The 20,042-nt window shown below is 34.8% G+C and overlaps 1 protein-coding gene across 1 annotated transcript in view; it reads right to left on the bottom strand.

Annotated features, from left to right (window-relative positions):
- Nucleotides 1-3,177: 3,177 nt before the first annotated feature.
- Nucleotides 3,178-20,042, bottom strand: part of LOC130641742 (low-density lipoprotein receptor-related protein 1-like) — a 45,621-nt gene continuing 28,756 nt past the window's right edge. Inside the window, exons 37-61 of the mRNA XM_057448682.1 lie at nucleotides 19,096-19,369; nucleotides 17,898-18,129; nucleotides 16,313-17,657; nucleotides 15,832-16,111; nucleotides 14,993-15,113; nucleotides 14,515-14,639; nucleotides 14,225-14,375; nucleotides 13,440-13,667; nucleotides 12,752-12,951; nucleotides 12,281-12,421; nucleotides 11,519-11,755; nucleotides 11,039-11,290; nucleotides 10,276-10,479; nucleotides 9,914-10,193; nucleotides 8,043-8,458; nucleotides 7,700-7,804; nucleotides 7,547-7,616; nucleotides 7,303-7,404; nucleotides 6,553-6,660; nucleotides 5,662-5,766; nucleotides 5,480-5,584; nucleotides 4,801-4,847; nucleotides 4,633-4,720; nucleotides 4,295-4,424; nucleotides 3,178-3,653 (exon numbers count right to left, since the gene is read on the bottom strand). Of these exons, the coding sequence (XP_057304665.1) occupies nucleotides 3,522-3,653; nucleotides 4,295-4,424; nucleotides 4,633-4,720; nucleotides 4,801-4,847; nucleotides 5,480-5,584; nucleotides 5,662-5,766; nucleotides 6,553-6,660; nucleotides 7,303-7,404; nucleotides 7,547-7,616; nucleotides 7,700-7,804; nucleotides 8,043-8,458; nucleotides 9,914-10,193; nucleotides 10,276-10,479; nucleotides 11,039-11,290; nucleotides 11,519-11,755; nucleotides 12,281-12,421; nucleotides 12,752-12,951; nucleotides 13,440-13,667; nucleotides 14,225-14,375; nucleotides 14,515-14,639; nucleotides 14,993-15,113; nucleotides 15,832-16,111; nucleotides 16,313-17,657; nucleotides 17,898-18,129; nucleotides 19,096-19,369 (5,478 nt within the window). The 3' untranslated portion in view covers nucleotides 3,178-3,521. The remainder of the gene's footprint in view (nucleotides 3,654-4,294; nucleotides 4,425-4,632; nucleotides 4,721-4,800; nucleotides 4,848-5,479; nucleotides 5,585-5,661; nucleotides 5,767-6,552; nucleotides 6,661-7,302; nucleotides 7,405-7,546; nucleotides 7,617-7,699; nucleotides 7,805-8,042; nucleotides 8,459-9,913; nucleotides 10,194-10,275; nucleotides 10,480-11,038; nucleotides 11,291-11,518; nucleotides 11,756-12,280; nucleotides 12,422-12,751; nucleotides 12,952-13,439; nucleotides 13,668-14,224; nucleotides 14,376-14,514; nucleotides 14,640-14,992; nucleotides 15,114-15,831; nucleotides 16,112-16,312; nucleotides 17,658-17,897; nucleotides 18,130-19,095; nucleotides 19,370-20,042) is intronic.

Genomic DNA, 20,042 nt, shown 5'->3' with positions numbered 1-20,042 from the left:
TGTATGACGGTTTCAATATATCCATATCCTGCAATTGCCGCTAACAAAAAAAGTATAATATAAGTAAAAGATGTAGTTCCAAAATAAAAGTTAATCACCCCCCCCCCCCCCACACCCCCCCTTGATTAGTGCCCCTGGGAAAAAGAAGAATCTGTTGTATGGGGTAGCCTCTTCTCAAATTAGATTGTAAGGGTGTCATAGAATTTTTTCGTTAGTTGCCATGATTACCCATTGCTAGGCGAAACAATAGAAAACTTTTCTACTCGACACTATCCAAAAAGTTGACTAATGTGTTTAAAGCGTTATTGCTGTTGATAATTATCTACCTGAAATACCTACCTGATAAAAATATTTTGGCCATATATGAAAGTGAAACCAATAAACGTATCTTGCTATTTCTCTGCCTTAAACTATCACGTTTCAACGTAAAAACAAATCATGCATAACAGAAACAAATTTTGGGCCACAATGGAAAAGGCTCCTGATAAAAGTTACTGTTTTATTTGAATGATTACCATCTGTAAATTTAAGAACCAATAGTGCAAAGAGAAAATTAAAAAAAGACTCCAATTCCATTGTTTAATAGTTGCGGTGGTTACGCATTTGTTTAATTCTCGATTTGCTGTCTAGTTGAGGTATCTCTAACAGGCTTTATATTGTCCGAGCTTCAGCGGAACAACAAGTGCAGAGCTGTTAAAGCAACAGGTAAGAGAGAGAGCTGGGAACCATAAAGGAAAATTAACAGTTATTAACAGTTAACAATTAACAGTTTAGGCAATTTTCTTAGTATTGCACCTTCAGAGGTTTTACCTGAAAACAAGAGGCCATTCAAGTCTGTTGTGCGAGACACAAAATCTTTTATCAAAATGTGGAAGGGTAAGTTTTTTAAATAAATATACCGCAGTCTTACACTACTCGTGACACCATTTCGGCGACCGTGTATACTTCCTGCATCACTTTCAGCCGCCATGGCTTTTCAACAATATCTCTTTTCGCCTACTTTTTTATAATGCTCAAATATAAAAATCCAAAATGACAGAAATCGTGCTAGGTATGAACAGCGTCACATTGTCGAATCCCATTCGAAAAATATGGGTGAAAAAAGAGCATGCTCGTGTCCACCAGCTTGTAATACACAAGCTTCTCTTTTTTTATTTCTAAAATAAGAGTTAAAAATATTTTAAGCTAGAAATTTCAAATAACAGCACTATTATAAACAGGAATATCATTCTCGACCCCAGAACTCTTTGAGATAAACTGGAGGTTTTAATCTCAAAGAGCTCTGGGGACGAGAACGCAGGAATATGGCATTTAGATGGCCGCAGAAGCTAAAATTTGTCATCTCGGTACAAAACAAATCTAGTCTGTAAATTCTTGCTAAAGTTGATTTGAAAATAGCATTTTCTTCTTCATCTGGTTTTTAAAGGAAATCTAAAATCAGATCGCTTTTTTAGCAACAATATTAAAATCAGCGAAATCTTATAACAACAATTGCCCCCTCTCAAGTATCCGGCAAACTTTTTAACTGCTTCAAACAAGGGTGTGTTTTGAATTATGTAACGCCAGACGTCAAAAAATAAAATTCGCATGAAAGGATAAGTTAGCTCATTTTTAAAGATTATAGACATTATATTTTCCGGTTTTCAGCGATTCAGGATAAACGATGATATAATTAAAAAGCGTACGTCCGACAGTTTTTGATTCAACGTACTTTTGCCCTGTTTTTTTTAAGAAGATTCATTAAAACAACACAACTAACAACCAAGAACATTCTTGTACCTACGTTAACAATATCTGAAGTCATTGCAGTGCTATTTTTTCTTTTTTGTTCGTTAAATTTTCATTAATACCTGTCGGACGTACGTTGTAGAAACATGTTTATATATTTTTTAATCCAAAAAGAAAAGAAGAATTTTGCTTTTTTTTATGTAAAGCCAAGTCTAGCTCACAGAAAGTATCTTTTATTTTCCTATGTTGAACTTTTAGATTTCTTGATTTGTTCAGAAAACTGTCGGACGTACGCATCCGTTTTATAACCAATATAAGAAGAATGAGGGTCAAAAATCTATTTAATTTGAATTCAATCGAAAAGTTTACCTTTAGCCTAAACCTTGAACGGCAAAAATCCTTTTAAAATCGAAGTGAATATATCGACATCAAAAGCGTACGTCCGACAGCATAACTCTCACTCAATTTTTAAGAATACTGTAGTCAAAAATATTACTGAAAGTTCTAATTATGGTATATTCTGTTAGCTGACATACATCAAATTATAAACCAATTTAATTTTCAACACTGAAATCAATACATTCGATAAAAAATTTAATTTTTTTTTATTTCTATAGATTTTTGTCGTCAGTTTTATCGTCGTCCGATAGTGCACATCATTTGCCATTTTCTCAAACCGAGCAATATTTTTAACTGTTGTACAATTTAGTTCCCTTCAATATTGAAAGAATAAAAAAGATTTTTGGGATCAATTTCTTTGAGTTCACAAGTTATTACCATCCAAAGTATCGATCATACGTCCGACAGTTTTTCCTAATTCAAAACACACCCATAAATACACGCCAAAATTAGTTCGTAGGGACATGCCAAAGATTTAAATATCCTTCAATAACAGTGAGTTTGGTTGGTGGAAAAGAAATCAGTTATTTTCTTATTACTGAGTCATTATGATAAGGTTGACTTTCGAAGTAAATTTCAGATGTTTACAGGAGTACTTTAGGACTTGTTTTTGATCCTTTTTAAGGTAGAATTTTATAGAAAAATTCGGAAAAATTTCAAACAATTTCACACTTTTCAAGAACTTATAACAGCAAGGTCGCTGGACGTCTGAAACAAGAACAATTCCAGAACAAGCCTTATAAAGTGGATTGTTTACGTAAACTTCAAGCTGCAAAAAAATTTCAGAACCGTTAATCAGATTGATTTTTCAGAAAAAAAGAAACTTTAACGAGAAAAGAAAACTTGCACACTTGATTATTTAAAATAGCCGAAAAAGAAAATTTTGAAAAAATATTTTTCCATTTTGCAACATTCGACAATTTTCTTGCAAAATTTTTTAGGAGTAGCGGCTAATCTTTTTCAAACTGACTTCACTCAACTGCAGCCAACTAAGTATACGTCAATCCATTTGGAGGAATGGAAACTAAGTTTGTCTCAATAAATACAACATTGTTAACAACATTATCTTAAGTTTGATAACACGTAAGATTCTGCAGACACTTTGTAAGTACAAAAAAAATTTTATTTGCACATTCTGTGAAAAAAAAATAAGTCACTGCAAAAAATACAAAAATATAAGGTTACAATAAAAAAAAAAAAATAGAAAAATAATAAAAAAATGAAATACAAATGAATAAAAATAATCATAAAAAAATATTAACATCCTTTAATATGAAATGAATTGAAATGTTGTTCATTTTGTTATTGTCCAAAATTTAACCAGCCATTGGTCGACGTCGTGTCTATTTCTAACCAATGAAAGAACTCCATCTTTGTTCCGTGTACACACGTGATCAAAATTCTTCGTATTCTTCATTGTCCACCAATAAGGTTTTTTCATTGTATGACTCGCCAAACAATGGTTCGTCTGCAGTAATTGCATCGTACGGCGACGTGTCGTCCCTGTATAACATGTTGCCAAAGTTCTAAAGACAAAACAAAACTTCTGAAAGAGGTGAACGCATTCATTGACAAGCGAATATTAAAGTAAGGCTACAGGTCAAATCAAAAGAAAATTTTAGACCCTAAACCCCACTACCGTCTAATGCTCCGAAGGCTCATTAAACTCTTCATCTGGTCTAATTACAGTATAGTAAAACAGTTACGAATATCAGTAATCCCTTTTCATTGTAACAGTGCTAAATTCAAATTTCCCATCCATCATCAACTTTCAAAACACAGGGTCATAGCAGTGCAGGTAGGAGGGGGAGGGCAGTGCACCGGACTTTACATTTCATTAACTTTTTTGTTTTCATCTCATATTTTCCACAAAACGCCCACACCCCCAAATGTTTGTTGGTAATGATAAATATGGGGAAACTTGCGCAGAAGATTCATTTTGCATGGATATTCAAATATTTCTATTTCACTATATATCTAACTTTCTAGATAGCGTTTCAGTCTACTTTTTAGTGGTTAAAACCGCGGACAAAATGAATGATACAGGGAAAGGGCATGGTGGGAGTGGAGTATCAGAAATCCGTTCAAAATTGTAACACTTCAGCCAAGTTTCTAGATAACGCCAACATTTAACCCAAATTTGCAGAGCTTCTAAATATCTACGAACCTTAGATTGTTTCATAAAGTCCCGATCTGATTCCGGTGCGTCGTCATACTCATTTCGGAAGTTCCCGTACTCATAAGTCGGGTTTTCCATCTCAATGTTTTTAATTTTCTGTGGTTTAAACTGCTTTCTCCTGATAAGAAAAGAAAATAACATGGACCAAATCAAAGATTACAGGCACTATAAAACAACGCGTCCATTTTTTGAGAAATTTACAAATGAAACAGGCCAATGGAAATCAAAATAAAACAAACAAAAAATTACAGGAACAAACAAACAAACAAAAACAAACAACATAAATTTATGAAGGGGTATCATGTAACAAATTCAGTGGTACGTACTGACGGGACCTCCTCAACAAAATCACGATGAGGACGATTAAAAGCAAGACAACCACAACAACGATGGGGACGGCAACGATCATTGTTTCTAAGAAGAAAAATTAAGCATGATACACTAGCTCCTGCCAGATCCCTGGATTGATACAAGAAGAAATAAAAAGGACTTACTGGATTTGCTTGGGCTGTTCGTTGTAGTACAGTCATCACCAATGCACCTGAAAATATAAATGTAAATATGCTGCTTTAACTTTCATTTTAAAAAACAAGCAAGAACAAATTCTTTGAAAAAGTTTTTTTGTTCCTGATGTTCAAGCCTCATTCATATTATTCAAAAACATTTTGGAATTTCGGAAATTGAGCCTGGGCGATTCTCATAGGACGTATTCTTATAAGAAATGTGTAATTCAAGAAAAAACATGGGAGTTTATCACATAGCTGATACAAATTTTAAAAAAATAGCGGCACGTTAGCAGTGGACGAAACATGGTTTATAAACAAAACATATTTACCAAATTTTTTTGATACGTAACGTATAATCAAATGTTTTGTATCGTAAATCATGCAAAACCAAAATATATGCCGCTGGTAATGTTATTTGATGTTATGTGATGTTATTTAGCTTTGGTTATGAAACTTTTTCGTAGTTTGTATGCAAAAAGTTATTCGGAAAGTTCGCTTGTAATTACTTTTTTGTACTTGTTAATTGTACGTTGAATCAGTTTTAGACACAGTATGACTGCTACGCTTTTTCTTTTTATTCTTACTTAAAAATTAAAACGCTTTGAAACTACAATACTACAGACTAGAACACATCCAGTGTGTGAGGAAACATGTGAACTGAACACACCTGCATTTAGCAACATTATCAACAACAATGCAGCTATTGTTTGCGCACTTGAATCCTTCACACGAGGCTGTTTCACAACGTTCACCAACCCATCCGATTTGACATCTAAAATTCAATAATTCACATCATTTAGATTCAGCAAACTCAACAAGATTGATTTCATTGATTTCAAAAGAACTTACTCGCACTGAACCTTAGCGGCAGTTAATTTGCATATGCCGTCATTTAAACACGTTGTCTTGGTACATGTCAGCTTACAATGAGGTCCTCCATACCCATCTGGACAGCTATGACGTAATGATTTACACAATAAGTAATATACCGAACGAAATTTTATTAAAAATAGTTTTTTAAAAGAAATACACATTTTGGATTCAGCCTGGATGCTTCCTAACTAAGTTTCTTATAAAAAAAGCATGATATTGGAGAAATGGCATAAAAAAGGCTTAAGCACCCAGTGGACGCTTTCTCACACAAGTCGCCCGTCTATCCATCCTTGCAACTATAAAAACAAATCAGTGTTGTTAGTTCAATCAAAGTCATGCTTGGTTCTTACAAGCTAAGCCAACAGAGAATCTTTTTTCACAGAGCTCTGTACTGTTCGTTAACATACAAAACTATACATACTCTATATTTCACCAGTCAAAATCAGAGCAACTCTCGGCCGCTTACATGCCTTGTCATAAAACTCAGTACAATCTGACTCATATTTTTCGAGTGTTTTTCACCACAATTTTGCTCTTAATAGTAAGAACACAACTTTAGAATTTTTACGCCTCATTTTATTTTTATTTATTATTCTATGACGTGGAAATTACGTGTTTTGGAAAAATTGAATGTTTTTGCTGTTAACGAAGCTTCAGAATGAACTTCATAAACAATCGCGCCAATGTGAATACCAGGCAGTGATAGCTAATGAGAAAGGAAGCGAACGCAAACAAGCAAAAACATCAGCATTTGGAAGAGAATTGTATGAGAATTCATGCCTCAGATTGTTCTCATATTAATAAAAAATCAGACTATTGGCTTGTTCTTAGTTTTAAAGCCAATGATTTAAGCCTTAACCAACTCACCTGCAAGTCGCTTTGCCACTATGATCATCCAGCTGACACTTTCCACCGTTTTTACACTGAAGTTTGCAAATCTTTGTGCACTTTTCACCAGTAAACCCACTTGTACAGCTAAAGATTTCAATGACAATATAAGTATGGTTTATTTTAAAAACAACTTTTGCTATTTTGTGCATCTCTAGCACAAAGCAGTGATAACTCTGCAGAAGGGCGCAGTCAGAACGGTTAAAATGTCGCACATTGACGACTTCGTTTGTAATATTTCGTGTAATCTGTAGCACGGCTCTGTTTTAACGCACAAAGTAAGAGCACAAACACGAGGCTTAAATTCTTTAAAAAAAAAAAAAATTGCTAAGCAATGGAAGATATATTAATAAAAAAAAGGAATAAAAAAAGAATCATAAAAATAGCAATATTTCAAAAGAAAAAACTTGATTGTTATTTAAGGTCCATACGACAAACGTGATTAAGACGGAAGTTTTAGTTTATTCATATACAAGACTTAATAAGGCAAAAGCACGTGGCGTCTTAGCAACAGTTGAGCCATGGCCAAAACTGCGTTAATTATATCTTATCTTATGATATTTTTGTCTCTCTTTGTCGTGGATTTATTTTTTAATCAATCTACTTTAATTTAATTACGCGCACCTTATAAAATTAAATATTTCCTGCAAGTTCTGCAAGGAAATATTTGAAACACGTGAAAAATTTCACGAATTTGGGTAAAAACCGTCAGAGATAAATCAAGCTTACTTGCACATTTCCAATCCATATTTATCGACCGCACAAGTGCCACCATTTTTGCAATGACACTTCTGCTTGCAGTTGGAAAATGACGTGTAACCCTCCTTGCAGCTGTGTGTAAAATATACACGAAAGTTAAAACGCTAGTCATCAGCTACACACAGTAGATATTAGCACAAAAATGAAATAAAGTAAACTCGAATTTTGTTGCCAAACAAATTCAGAATTGTCATAATTTAATACAAGATCTTACGTGCATATATTTTCACCGAATTTTGTTCTTGTACAATCCCCTCTCTGGTTACAAAAAGCCTCGTTGCACTCTAATAAAAAGATACATAGCGTCACTACAACATTCCTATAGGTTCGCTCATTCTTATACGAGCTGGACGAAACGCTTTCTCACCTGGTTTGCAATCCGGAAGATTGCCAGTACACACACACTTCGCTATGCCATTGGCAGCTACGCAAAATTCCGGGCAGGTAGATCGGATACACGGATTATGAAAATCTATACACAAACGCAACAAAACAAGTCGAAAAAGAGTATTTTGACTTTAAATTTCTATCATGACTGCTATACGACAGTCGCAAAACAGTAGTACACCAGTCACTGGTACGATATTATTGGAAAGACGGTTATTGTAGATTTTTTATACAACAGTTGCACAACAATTATGGCTTGTAAGGGAATCTAACCTCAAGAAACAAAAAAAAAGTGAAACAAAACATAAATCAATCCCACTTACTGATACTGGTAGGTAGTTGTCTGTTTTCATGAAATAACTTCACGTTGGTCGCTTTTGGTATATCTTCTTTAATAACTGTAGCATTGCCTAGACCAAACTTATTGATTTTGAATAACTTCCCACCGTATTTCATCATACAGTACAAATGACCTTCCAACACATCAATGGTGGAGGGAAACAAGAAGGAGGGATCTCTTTTACGGTCATAAACAATCACCCTCGCAGTGCCGCCTAAAGTCACGCTTTCAATCGAGTGTTTCTTCAAATCGGACCAAAACAGCCTCTGCGAGGGAAGATCAACGGCTAAGCTCGTTGGATACATCAGTCTGTCTTTTACAAATACTCGGGGGTTTTTTCCATCAATGTCAGCTTTAAATATCTTTGGGAGATATGAATCTTCGCACCAAAACAATGACCTACAAGGTTTGAACAAAGTAAAGCAATGAGTGAGTACTATACCGAATCCACAAATATAAAGATCTTCTAGCTGGAAGTATAACGCTGACAAAAACATGTAGCTCACGTGGCTAAAACCTTCATATTGCTATCTTAATGTCTAACAAAACGTAAACATTAATAAAAGTCTGTCATTTGAGCTATAAATGTTAGATTCTTGCTATTTATGCCAACCAGGAATTGTTTTGAAATACGAACGGGAAAGCTGGAGAGATCTGAGGCAGCAAAAGGCGTGTATCAATAGGTTGGTGATCAAAACTGACGATTTCTTTGTTATTTTTTAAAATAAACTTCCTGCAAAAAATGAAGAATATATTGCTCAAGTGAACACCATCAAAGTTTCCATGGATTCAGGAAAAATCTGTAGAAATAAGCTACGCAATAAAATATGCGCGAAAATTAATTAACTTAAGATTTTTGGCTATAGATTTAACAACTTCTCCTTGCACTGTCTCAACGCCTATATTATCACAGGTGGGGTCATCAAGGGTCTTAGCAATAATTTTTCGTTAAGGCAAATAGCATATTATTTTGAAAAAGAAATTTGATAAGTTCGGTAAACGAAAAATTGTAATGTTAATCTCTATATAAACAGGTTATATTTTGCATTGCCTGTAAAATTACCAGGTCTTGTAGCAATGATTTTCCTGCCATTCTTAGAAGCAGCTAAAAAATGTTCCAAGCAACCAATTTCATATGGAATATTCTTTCGTGGTTCTGACATTTAAACAAACACAAAACCTGTCAAAAAGCAGTCCAGTTGCATCAACTGGACAACATGTTCATTATGCTTGATAAACTGATCGAAATTTGATCGTTAGTAAGAGAGTTCGACAAACAAATTTATGCCGTTATAATCAAATATGGAGTCTGCAATGAAATAAATATAGCGTTCTTCTTCAGTAATAATGTTTTACGTTAACACCTACATTAAAATATTCAACACGTGTCATGTGAAAATGCGTACGAGACATTGTATGCTTTGCAGCAAAGTGACGTCCACCAATAAAAAACCCGTTGTTGTTTATTCAATCGGACGACGTAGTGCTGAATCAATGGGTCAACCTTTTGTAAGTACTGGAAATAATTAACCCCAACTTCCTGTCAATATGACGAGAAACGGAGCAGCTGAATATAGAACAGTTATCACCAGGCATAAAAAAGAACCTAATGATCCATAAACAACAAGAAAAAACCTAAAACAATTTTAACTTCAAAGAAACTGAAGTTAAATTCCACATTGAAATTAAGCGCCAAAACGCCATATTAAATTCCCGTGCACTAAGAAAACTATTCCTGTGTTTTGGTTTTTAAACATAGCGCGTTTATACGGATTCTAATATCGCATAGGCTGAAGGTTAAAAAAGGAGGTGAAGCGCATGCTCAGGATATAAATAATACAATAACAAACCCACCCTTTTTCAGGATCCAATGCAAATCCTTCTATGGTTGTAAAACGTTTAAGAATTCTCTTCTTATGTTTGAAGTGTGGCAAACTTGCAATATAGATGCTTTTCTCATTTGCTCGATTATCTGCCCAAAACACATTCCTGCCGATGTAATCAACATTAATTATATCAGCAGAGACATCCGATATATTTGAAACGATGGAGTATATTGGCTCGCTTTCTCGTTTGACTCGATTAGCCCACTTAGTCCCGTCTGATTTGGGATGTTCCGGCAAAAAGAATAAATCTGAAAGTAACATTCATTTTATTATAAAAATTTTTGAATTGTACAAGCAAGACAAAAGAAATTATGAATTTAAAACACTCACTAGTGACAGAGTAGGCGATAATTTTTGATGTTTTAAGATGACCTCCGATGATTATTGGACGGTGCTCACCAGAGAGACCAGTGAAAAAATCAAGCGAGTCGAACTTGTTATCAAAAAGTCTATATTCATTTTGAGTTTTAGGTCGAATAGCGGATAACTGAAGCAGGTTATTATCTGTGGGTACAAACAGGATAGGAGTCCTTCCTAGAATGAAAAACAACAAAAAAACGTTTATTTTGATAACATTATAAACTTATCTGCAGACGTCCAGCTCATCGGTCAAATTTTAGATAACCATCTTTATTCTAGATAATCACTTTTATTATAAATAACCAATTTCATTCTAGATAGCTAATTTCATTTTATATAACCAATTTCATTCTAGTTAATCAATTTTATTCTAGATAACTAACTTTATTCTAAATAGGTAATTTCATTGTGGATAACCAATTTCATTCTAAATAGCTAATTTCATTGTAGATAGCCAATTCCATTCTAAATAATCATTTTCATTCAGATAAAAATTTTCAGTCTAGATAGCTAATTTCATTCCAGATAATCAATTTCATTCAGATAAAAATTTTTAGTCTAGATAACCAATGTATCCTCACCAAAAAGCATTACATGATTCAACAAGCCGAACAAAAAATAAAGCAATAACAGAAAATATACTGTCTTGATATGAAGCACTTTTGAGATTTACTTACAAAATTAATAGAAACATAGCTATGTACATAAAAATAAAAAACCCGGCCAATAATACCTTTTAATTTGCACTGGCCAAAATTCGTCATTTCGTAACCATTCACGCAGCTGCATTTGTACGAACGGGGAGTGTTCTGGCATGTTTGACTGCACACATGCGACGTCGTAACGCACTCGTCAACGTCCACGCACTGTCGTTGCGCGTTAAACTCCATTCCAGGAGGACACATGCATTGCACCCAGTTGGACTTCTGTTTACACAAATGAGTTAGGCAATGGTAAGAGCAGCTGATATTTTTATCTTTGCGTACTAAAGGGACAGTAAATACATCATGCAAAAAACACAAAGTAATTTTTTTTGAGAGATGAGATAAGTTAAAAGTGCACCCAATGGATAAAAGAGAGTTCTTATTAAAATCTAGGAAAATGTTTGTGGAAGTTAAGATTATTCTTGGTGAAATAGAGAAGAGGGTTGGTCGTTTTCTTTAAATCGAAAGGTTGGGGAAGGGTGGACTCAATGGAGTAAAAGCTCACTTACTGCAGTTAGCTTCATCGTCGTTGTCCGGGCAGTCTTTAAAGAAATCGCAATATTTCGTTTCGGGAATGCACTTTCCAGAACTACACTTGTACTCTGTGTTTTTGCATGTTTCCAGACAACTGTCTTCATCACTATTATCGGGACAATCGGGATAACCATCACAGTATTGGAACTTGGGAATGCACATTCCGGTGTGGCAACGGAATTGACTGATTTTATTACAGGAGCTCACTGTACCTATTTAAAATTATCCTTAAATATTATTACAACTGATGGAAAACTTAATGCAAGGTCGAGTTGTTCTTATATGTTGAAATTATTTATCATTTACATCAATGTTGAATATGACTTCACCTAGGTGAGATGAAAATCTTTCGCATCAACAGGTCGATCCGGGAGAAACGTATACGTTGGTTGTGTAATGCTCAAATAACTTAGATGACGTCATACAAACAAGCTCCTGTTTATTAGGATGATAATTTGTCTATGAGACGAAAATAAGTTTTTTGATCTAGCTAAGCCAGATTTGGTTTTTCTGTTTGAGCGACTAAGCATCTAAAGATCGGCTACCATTAGCATTGTACACCAGTTGCCGTCACAGGCTTTATGAAGACACATGTCGCAGAAAAAATGGAAATAAAAAAAAGTTAGAGACAAAATGATTTCTATTGTTACAAACGTTGCACAATATGTATGCATTTTAATGGAAACCAAGCTGAACACATAAACAATTATATGATCAAATGAAAACGAAATACTTACTGCATATCTCATGCACTTCATCAGATCCGTCGTAACAATCAGTGACATTATCACATTGCCAGTCATAACGAACGCATGGACCACTACTGCAATTGTATTTATCGGCATAACGACACGATCTGTGCGACACAGATGGACAATCTAAAAGACAGAAGGGGCCATCACTTGAGTATGCAGACGAGCATAAAATTGACAATATAAACAAGTAATGAACACAACTCATAGAACATACGTAATAAAGTAAAAACATTTCATACCACAGAAAACAAAAAACAAAACAAAAAATGTTACAGTTTTTGCGTTTTACAGAGGAGCGTTGAGAAGTATACCAATGCACAATCACAGAGGTTAAAGAAAATTACTCATTTTTAAACAGATAAAAATCTATTCATTGGTTTACTAATAAGACAAACTACAAAAAAAAAATTGTCTGAGGACGTACTCCAGAGATGCTTTAAAAAAGAAAGGTACCTATTTCGTCTGACTTATCGAGGCAGTCTGGGTATCCATCGCAATGCCACTTTTGATCAATGCATCGTCTTGATTTTTTACATGTAAATTCTTTAGTAGAATCACACGTTTTGCTGTGACAGATCTCATCAGATCCGTCTCCACAATCGTCTTGACCATCGCATTTCCACGATTTGTTAATGCAATTGTTGTTTTTGCAACTAAATAAATAAAAGAGGTATTATTACTAGTCATTAAAACCCGTGGGAGAATCCACTGAAACTTACTGTGCTTCTTACCACAAAAAGGTTTGTTGATAATATTTGATTAAGAAGGCCGAAATGAAAACATTTTAATCAAAAACCCGTGGAGAAATCTACCTAAAAACATTTAAAATTTATTGTATGTTTCATATTACAAAATTATTTGTTGTCAGTTTCATTATAAAGACGCAAGCAATCAATTAAACTTTTGAACGAAATGGACAATCATAAAAACACCGTTAATTGCCTGTGACTTAACCCGTACAATAACTTATAACAAAGCGTCACGGTCAATTTATAGACAGACAGACAGACAGACAGACAGACAGACAGACAGACAGACAGACAGACAGACAGACAGACAGACAGACAGACAGAAAGACAGACAGACAGACAGACAGACAGAAAGACAGACTGTTACACACAACAAATTCTACTCAACTCACGTGAACTGTTCAGTAGAGCATGTCTGAGGCGGACAATTCTTTTCATCTGTACCGTTCAGGCAGTCTGATTCTCCGTCGCATACCCAATGCTTCATTATACAACGTCCATCACCACACGACGCCTGCGTTTGAGCATCACACGTTGTATCGCGACATACCGCTGGATCCTCGTCACTGTAGTCATGACAATCATTATCTCCGTCGCACACAAATCTTTTTGAAATACACCTGAAAACAAAACAAAAAAGCTAAATAAATCTCCTACTTAACATTACTAAACGGAAAGCCATTATCGATTATTTTGTGCGAATTGGTTACATTGCACTGTATTTTTGACTGCTATTTGGTGTTGCTGGTATTCGTCTGGTGACAGTTTCATTGTAGTTTTAATTCTCTTTTTTTCACCGCTATATTTACGTTTTACTCCAACCCTGCGCTTTTAAACATTACCCGAAGGAAAAATACGAAAATGTTTCGTGTAGATAAAATTGGAACTTTTTGAAAACTTGCGATATTATATCGTGGGTTTTTATCAGATAATTGCAGTTCTAAGAAGGAGCACAAATGTGATGTTTCTTCTTTCTTTAATACAGAATGGATAATAAAATGTTTCAAAAAACAATTTGCAGATAAAAATGACTCAAATTCTGCAAAATACCACTTAATTTACAAAAATGTAAATAGGTATTTTACACACTGTGAAGAACTGCGAAGCTAACATAGATATAGATGAACGTTCATCAATATACGATTAAAAAATTATAAAATGAAAGTATTGTGTGTACTTTGAATTTTTGCATCGGAATCTTTCACTCGAGCAGGTAGCAATTTTTCTACAATTTTTCTGGTCTTCATCGCTACCATCCTCACAATCCTTTTCTCCATTGCATAACACACTTTTGTCTACGCACTGACCATTTGCGCAACGAAATTGTACTAAAATGAAAAAAAAAGTTGCAAACAGAAGGTCCAACAAGGGGAAAATTCTTCTCAATTTTTGGAAAAATGACATTTTCAAGTAATTTGATCTGATCCTAAAAAAACATAAAAACACTCTCGCAATCCACATACTTACATGTAGAGCATGTGGGTGCGATTGTCGTGCAGTTTGTCTCGTCAGATCCGTCCGAGCAATCTTTCCGTAAGTCACACCGGCGACTTTTTAAAATGCATTTGTGATTAGCACATCGGAACTGGTAGCTGCAATGATATAACAAAAATACTAACATGTAAGACGCATTCACATAAAAGTGAAACGCTACACCAAGCATATAAGATCTACTAAATTTAGACTGATATAAAAAAAAGAAGACAAAATTTAAAGTTTGCTTTCTTTTATTTCAGTCTCCAGTCCACATAAATGTTTACATGGTCTAGGCAAAAAGAAAGTTATTTCACAAATGCAGTTAGGAGATTGGAAACTGATCTTAATGAAAATTTAGAACTCTGTATAAAATCCTATTCATAGCAAAGAGAACCATGGCATACTTTAACAAATTTTACGCCTTTCCACTCTGTATGATCTAATATATTTTCACATTAACATGACTCACTTTAAGCAAGGTCTATCTTCACAGTTCTCTTCGTCACTATTATCTCCACAGTCATCATCACCATCACATACGTAAAATTGTCTGGTGCACGTCGTATTTCCATTTCTACACTGGAACATACCTGAGAGAGCAGGGAGAACAATAACGCTGACTAGCATCATTCAGAACACGAACCAAAGCCCCTGACAAAGAACTTTCAAGAAGAGATATCTATATTTTTAGAGCAGCAGGGACTAATAAAAAAATGTCGAAATCTTTCTCAGTATAAAAAACTAAACAATGGCAGTCTCTATCACAAAAAAATGAAGCGACCCATGGACATTTATCTCAGGTTTTATTCTAACGCCTGTGACGGAAGGACAATGTGAAGAGACTATCCTGTGTAAATAATAGTAATAATAATAAAATAATATTAAACAACAGGGGGACAAAAATTCACCTGTTCAAAATTCGCCTGTTTCTGAGGACTGGCAAACAGGTGAATTCTTCCATGGACTAACGATTAAGGCCTGTAATAATAGCTCCATTTTGTTCAAAATGGCAGCAGGATCGCTACTTTGTACAAAGGATGCACGAAACTGCGATGTACGACGGGTGAAAATCTGAGGACCGAAATATGTACCACCCTAGAGATACAGTGCAATGAGCGTGGATTTTTCTGTTGAAAATAGTTTTATTTTAGACAGCCGCAGAGTAATTTAAGAACCGGCGAACCCATGGATTATTCTAACGCCAAGTTTTCAGTAACGTATACGCATAGCCTCAAGTTTTCTTTTGAAAGTAAAATTAAAACAAAACAAAATAACAAACAAGAAAAGCAGGTGTAAAGATGTCCTAACCTGTACCGCAGCTAGATGCTTTGCAATCCGTTTCATCTGAATTATCTCCACAATCATTCTCACTGTCACAACGCCAAGTCAAAGAGATACACCTGTTATTCTTGCATTGAAACTGTCTGGCGCTGCAACTTGAAATGCACGTTCTTCCGTCTTCAGCTAAATTAAAATGATTAGGACACGCACATTGATACCCACCATTTGGTGATAGAAGGCAGAGACGTTGACATTTTGCGTTGCTGCATTGTGATTCCATACGATGTTGAAGTAAAGGATGAACAACCTGGATGTAAAAAAACTTTAAAAAAATAAAAAAAACTCAAACAGTTCAGGAAACCAGCAGCCATAAATTCTCAGCAGATTTTTGACAGCTGATTCTTTATTTCTTTTAACACCACTTTAACACCACAACTCCATTATATTTTGTCTTTCCAAAACAACGCATAAATTTAAAAACAAAAAAAATCATAACAAAAACACTGACCTTTATTTCACCTAATTTTCCTCTTGTCCTTTTAATTAAAGTTACATTCAGACCGCTCCACCTGTGAACTCGGTATATTACAGATTGTCGTTGAGTCGAGAAGTATAGATAATCTTCAAATAATGAGATACTCGAAACCTCGCCAATACCTCGAACTAAGAGAGTGGTGCCGGTGGTGGATCCATAGCTGGTATTTGTCAATCTTATATAACTTATTTGCTTCAGGTCCATATCACTCCAGTACAACGTTTTGGTCACGTGATCTAATACTATTTCCGCGGGGTAAACAATACCTTTATTTACTACAACTTTTGGTTTAGTCCCGTCCAAGCCTATGCGAGATATAGTACCAACATATTTCCCCTGAGATTTTGTTGAATAATACAAATAGCCCGCAGAGGGGTCACAGGCAATAGCCAAAGGTTTACTATTTTTATCTCTGTACAATTCTTTCCTTAACGTTCCGTCCAGTTTTGAAACGTGAATTGTATTGCCATCCACAAAGTAGAGGTTATTACCAATCCAATCCACAGCAAGGTCAAAAGGCTCCTTCAAACCACTATGAATAGTTTTCACCTTGCTCATCTTGTCGTCAAATTTCTTCACAAAAATATCTTTGTCGATCCAGAAAATCTTTTTTTTCTGCCAATGGTAGTCCACTGCGAACACATTGGAAGAATCTTGCACCACTTCGTATGATTTCTCTGTTTTCGATAAACTCAACTTACTAATAAAATAGTTATTAGCTATTAATAAGAACGGCATGTGTTTCGTGCTTTGTTTACACAACCTCATATTAACATCCAGCGTGTAACCTTGTCCACAGCTGCACTGGTGGCTAACACGAGTGCTAACATTAGCGGGCGTGCAAAACTGACTACAGCCATGGATAGAGTAGTCATGGCAGTTCGACGTACACCTCCTCCCATCTTTGTCCAAACGATAACCTGTTTTACAGGCACACCGGAAGCCTTTCTTCATTGTAATACATATATGATCACATGGTTTAGTCGCAACACTAGTGCAGGTCACATTGCAGCCTTTTTCATCTGAACTGTCAGAACAGTCTTGAACTTTATCGCATACTTGCGTTTCACTGATGCATTTTTTTGAACTGTTACATTGAAATTGATCTTTAGGGCAATACTGGCATTTGGCTTCATCAGAGTTGTCTCCACAGTCAGATATGCCATTGCACCTTTTAGAAAGAGAAATACATTCACCTGACGTTGTGCAGTTGAATTCATCGGCACGACATAAACATCCTTTCTCATCGGAATTATCTCCACAATCATTGTCACGGTCACAACGCCATGCTTTTCGGATGCAAAGATTATTGGCGCATCTAAAATATTTCATAAAAAAAATATATATAAAATATTTTTTAATACTCAAAATAGCATACAACTTGGAAACAGGATTTGAGAATTTTTAAAGGATTTAGCTTTGAAGGGAGACAAACTTTCATGTTTTTGATAGAAAAGGCACAATATTTATTTGATTGTGTAGAGCACCGTTAAATTTGAAAATTCTTGGGAAAAAAGACTTTCATTTTATCAGGAATACTGTACAAAAAACAACATACGGAAAGAGATCTGAGGAACAGTTTTTTGCACTACATCCAATTTTAGGATCCTCATCCGATCCATCTCCACAGTCATCATCACCATCACATTGATATCGACGGGGGATGCAGCGCGACGTTGTGGCACATTGAAAGTGAGTTGACGCACAAGTATGATTGCAATTTTTTTCATCGCTGCCATCCAAACAATCCTTCTCGCCATCACAAACAAACTCTGTCGCGATGCAGCTTTCTATACATAAAAACAATTATACAACACGTAGCTGGAGCACTGGTTCATTGCTAAATGGAACAGACTATTTCATACTTAAGCTAATTTAAAAAATATTCAATAAAAACGTTTTAACGAAACGTATGCTAAATCTTTGCGAAGAAACAACTACAATTTTAGCTTGCTAGCCAGAAAATCTTTCGCAACTTTTAATATTTCCTGACCTTTCTTCCTACAATTTTTTTATAATGTTTAAGGTGATGTTTGAAGGTGATTTTTCACAAAATAATCTTTGAATATGTTGCAAAAGCTTCTGTCGAGAGCTGGAAGAGATGGCCTCTAATCAATTTTTACTAATTTGAGTATGTCCATTTGGCTCAAACGTTTTTTGGTCTGTATATACAATGACCTTATAAGAATGGTTTTGCCAGAAAATTTGGACCTATTTGTAGTTATTTTTTCAAAAATGCATAAATTTTAAATCTCAGAAAGTATGGTTAAGATAAAAATATTTCGGAGCTAATTTCATTATAGATTATAAATAGCTTTATTTTTACTAAGTTATTGCACCTTTGTTAAAAAAATTGCCTAGACACTAGACGCTGCTAGATTATCAGACAATGGCAAAGTTTATCAATAATAGATACTGGCACAGTTTACCTGTTAGGACACTGACAAAGTCTACAAACATCACAATGACAGTCTACCTATACTTGACACTTGCAAAATTTACCTGTAACAGACACCGATGCAGATTACCTGTCAGGCCACTAGCACAGTTAACTGTACCAGACACTGGAACAGTTTATCTGGCAGGACACAGCATAAATTTAACTGTATTGGATACTGACACAGTCTAACTGTATGGTACACTGGAACAGTTAACCTGTACTGGATGCTGGTACAGTCTACCAATACTGGACACTGGCACAGTTTAGTTTAGTTTCAGTTTTATTATATTCCACTTTTCTCATTGATACAACTTACCAGTACTAGCACACTGGATTTGATGTGTTGGATCACAAGTTGCTACATGCTTTGAACAATTCTCCTCATCTGAGCCATCATAGCAATCCTTGTCAAGATCACACTTCCATGGCTTTGGGATACATTTGCGCTTATCTTTACATTGGAAATCGTTTTTAGTGCAATTCATATGCTTACAATTGTTCGGAGATTCATCAGATCCGTCATCACAATCTGAGAATCCATCACACACCCAGGCATCCCTGATGCACCCAGTTGCGTTTGTGCATTTGAACTAAAAATTCACAAATAAATTAAAAGAATTCGTTTTAATTTTGCTATTTGATATTGAAATACTATACAGCTATAAACGGCCTTAAATACTGTTAAAATCTAAAACAGATAATTTATGTTTATACAAATTTTATTACAAAGAATGGTCTTGATCATGATCTTACTTAATATATTCAGTCATACTGCAGAGCAAAGTAATTGTGCTTGGTTTAGTCAGCATAAATTTTCCCCCTACCATCTCTTACTAATAATGATTAATTAAAGTTATGCTTGTAATGACTTTCAACTAATTGACTAAGGTCTACAGAATTTCCGTAGGTAGTTTTTTTTTTTAAGAGAGATTTTGTTTGGCATACTCAAAACTTGTATCCATACTAGGCAACTTTTTTGGCTTACAATGCCTTACACGCTGGAGGTGTTAAATTGACTTCACGTTACTATTATGTTGGATAAGTTTTAGAAACAGTATGACTGTAAAGCTGATAAGATTTCATGTTTAAATATTGTTTTGGCAAAGAATTTAATAAAAAACTATGTTGTAAACAATTCACATAAATACATATGAATGAGAACATTTTTATATTTATCAAAAGAAAACAAGATACTTTAAAGCATGGTGAATACACAACTAATTCACAAAGTTACCTTCTTCAATCACTTCAAAAAAGCATTTT

Source organism: Hydractinia symbiolongicarpus, chromosome 4 (genome assembly GCF_029227915.1).
Source record: "Hydractinia symbiolongicarpus strain clone_291-10 chromosome 4, HSymV2.1, whole genome shotgun sequence".
In the NCBI taxonomy this organism is placed as follows: Eukaryota; Metazoa; Cnidaria; class Hydrozoa; order Anthoathecata; family Hydractiniidae; genus Hydractinia; species Hydractinia symbiolongicarpus.
This window is presented reverse-complemented; position numbering and strand designations above follow the sequence as displayed.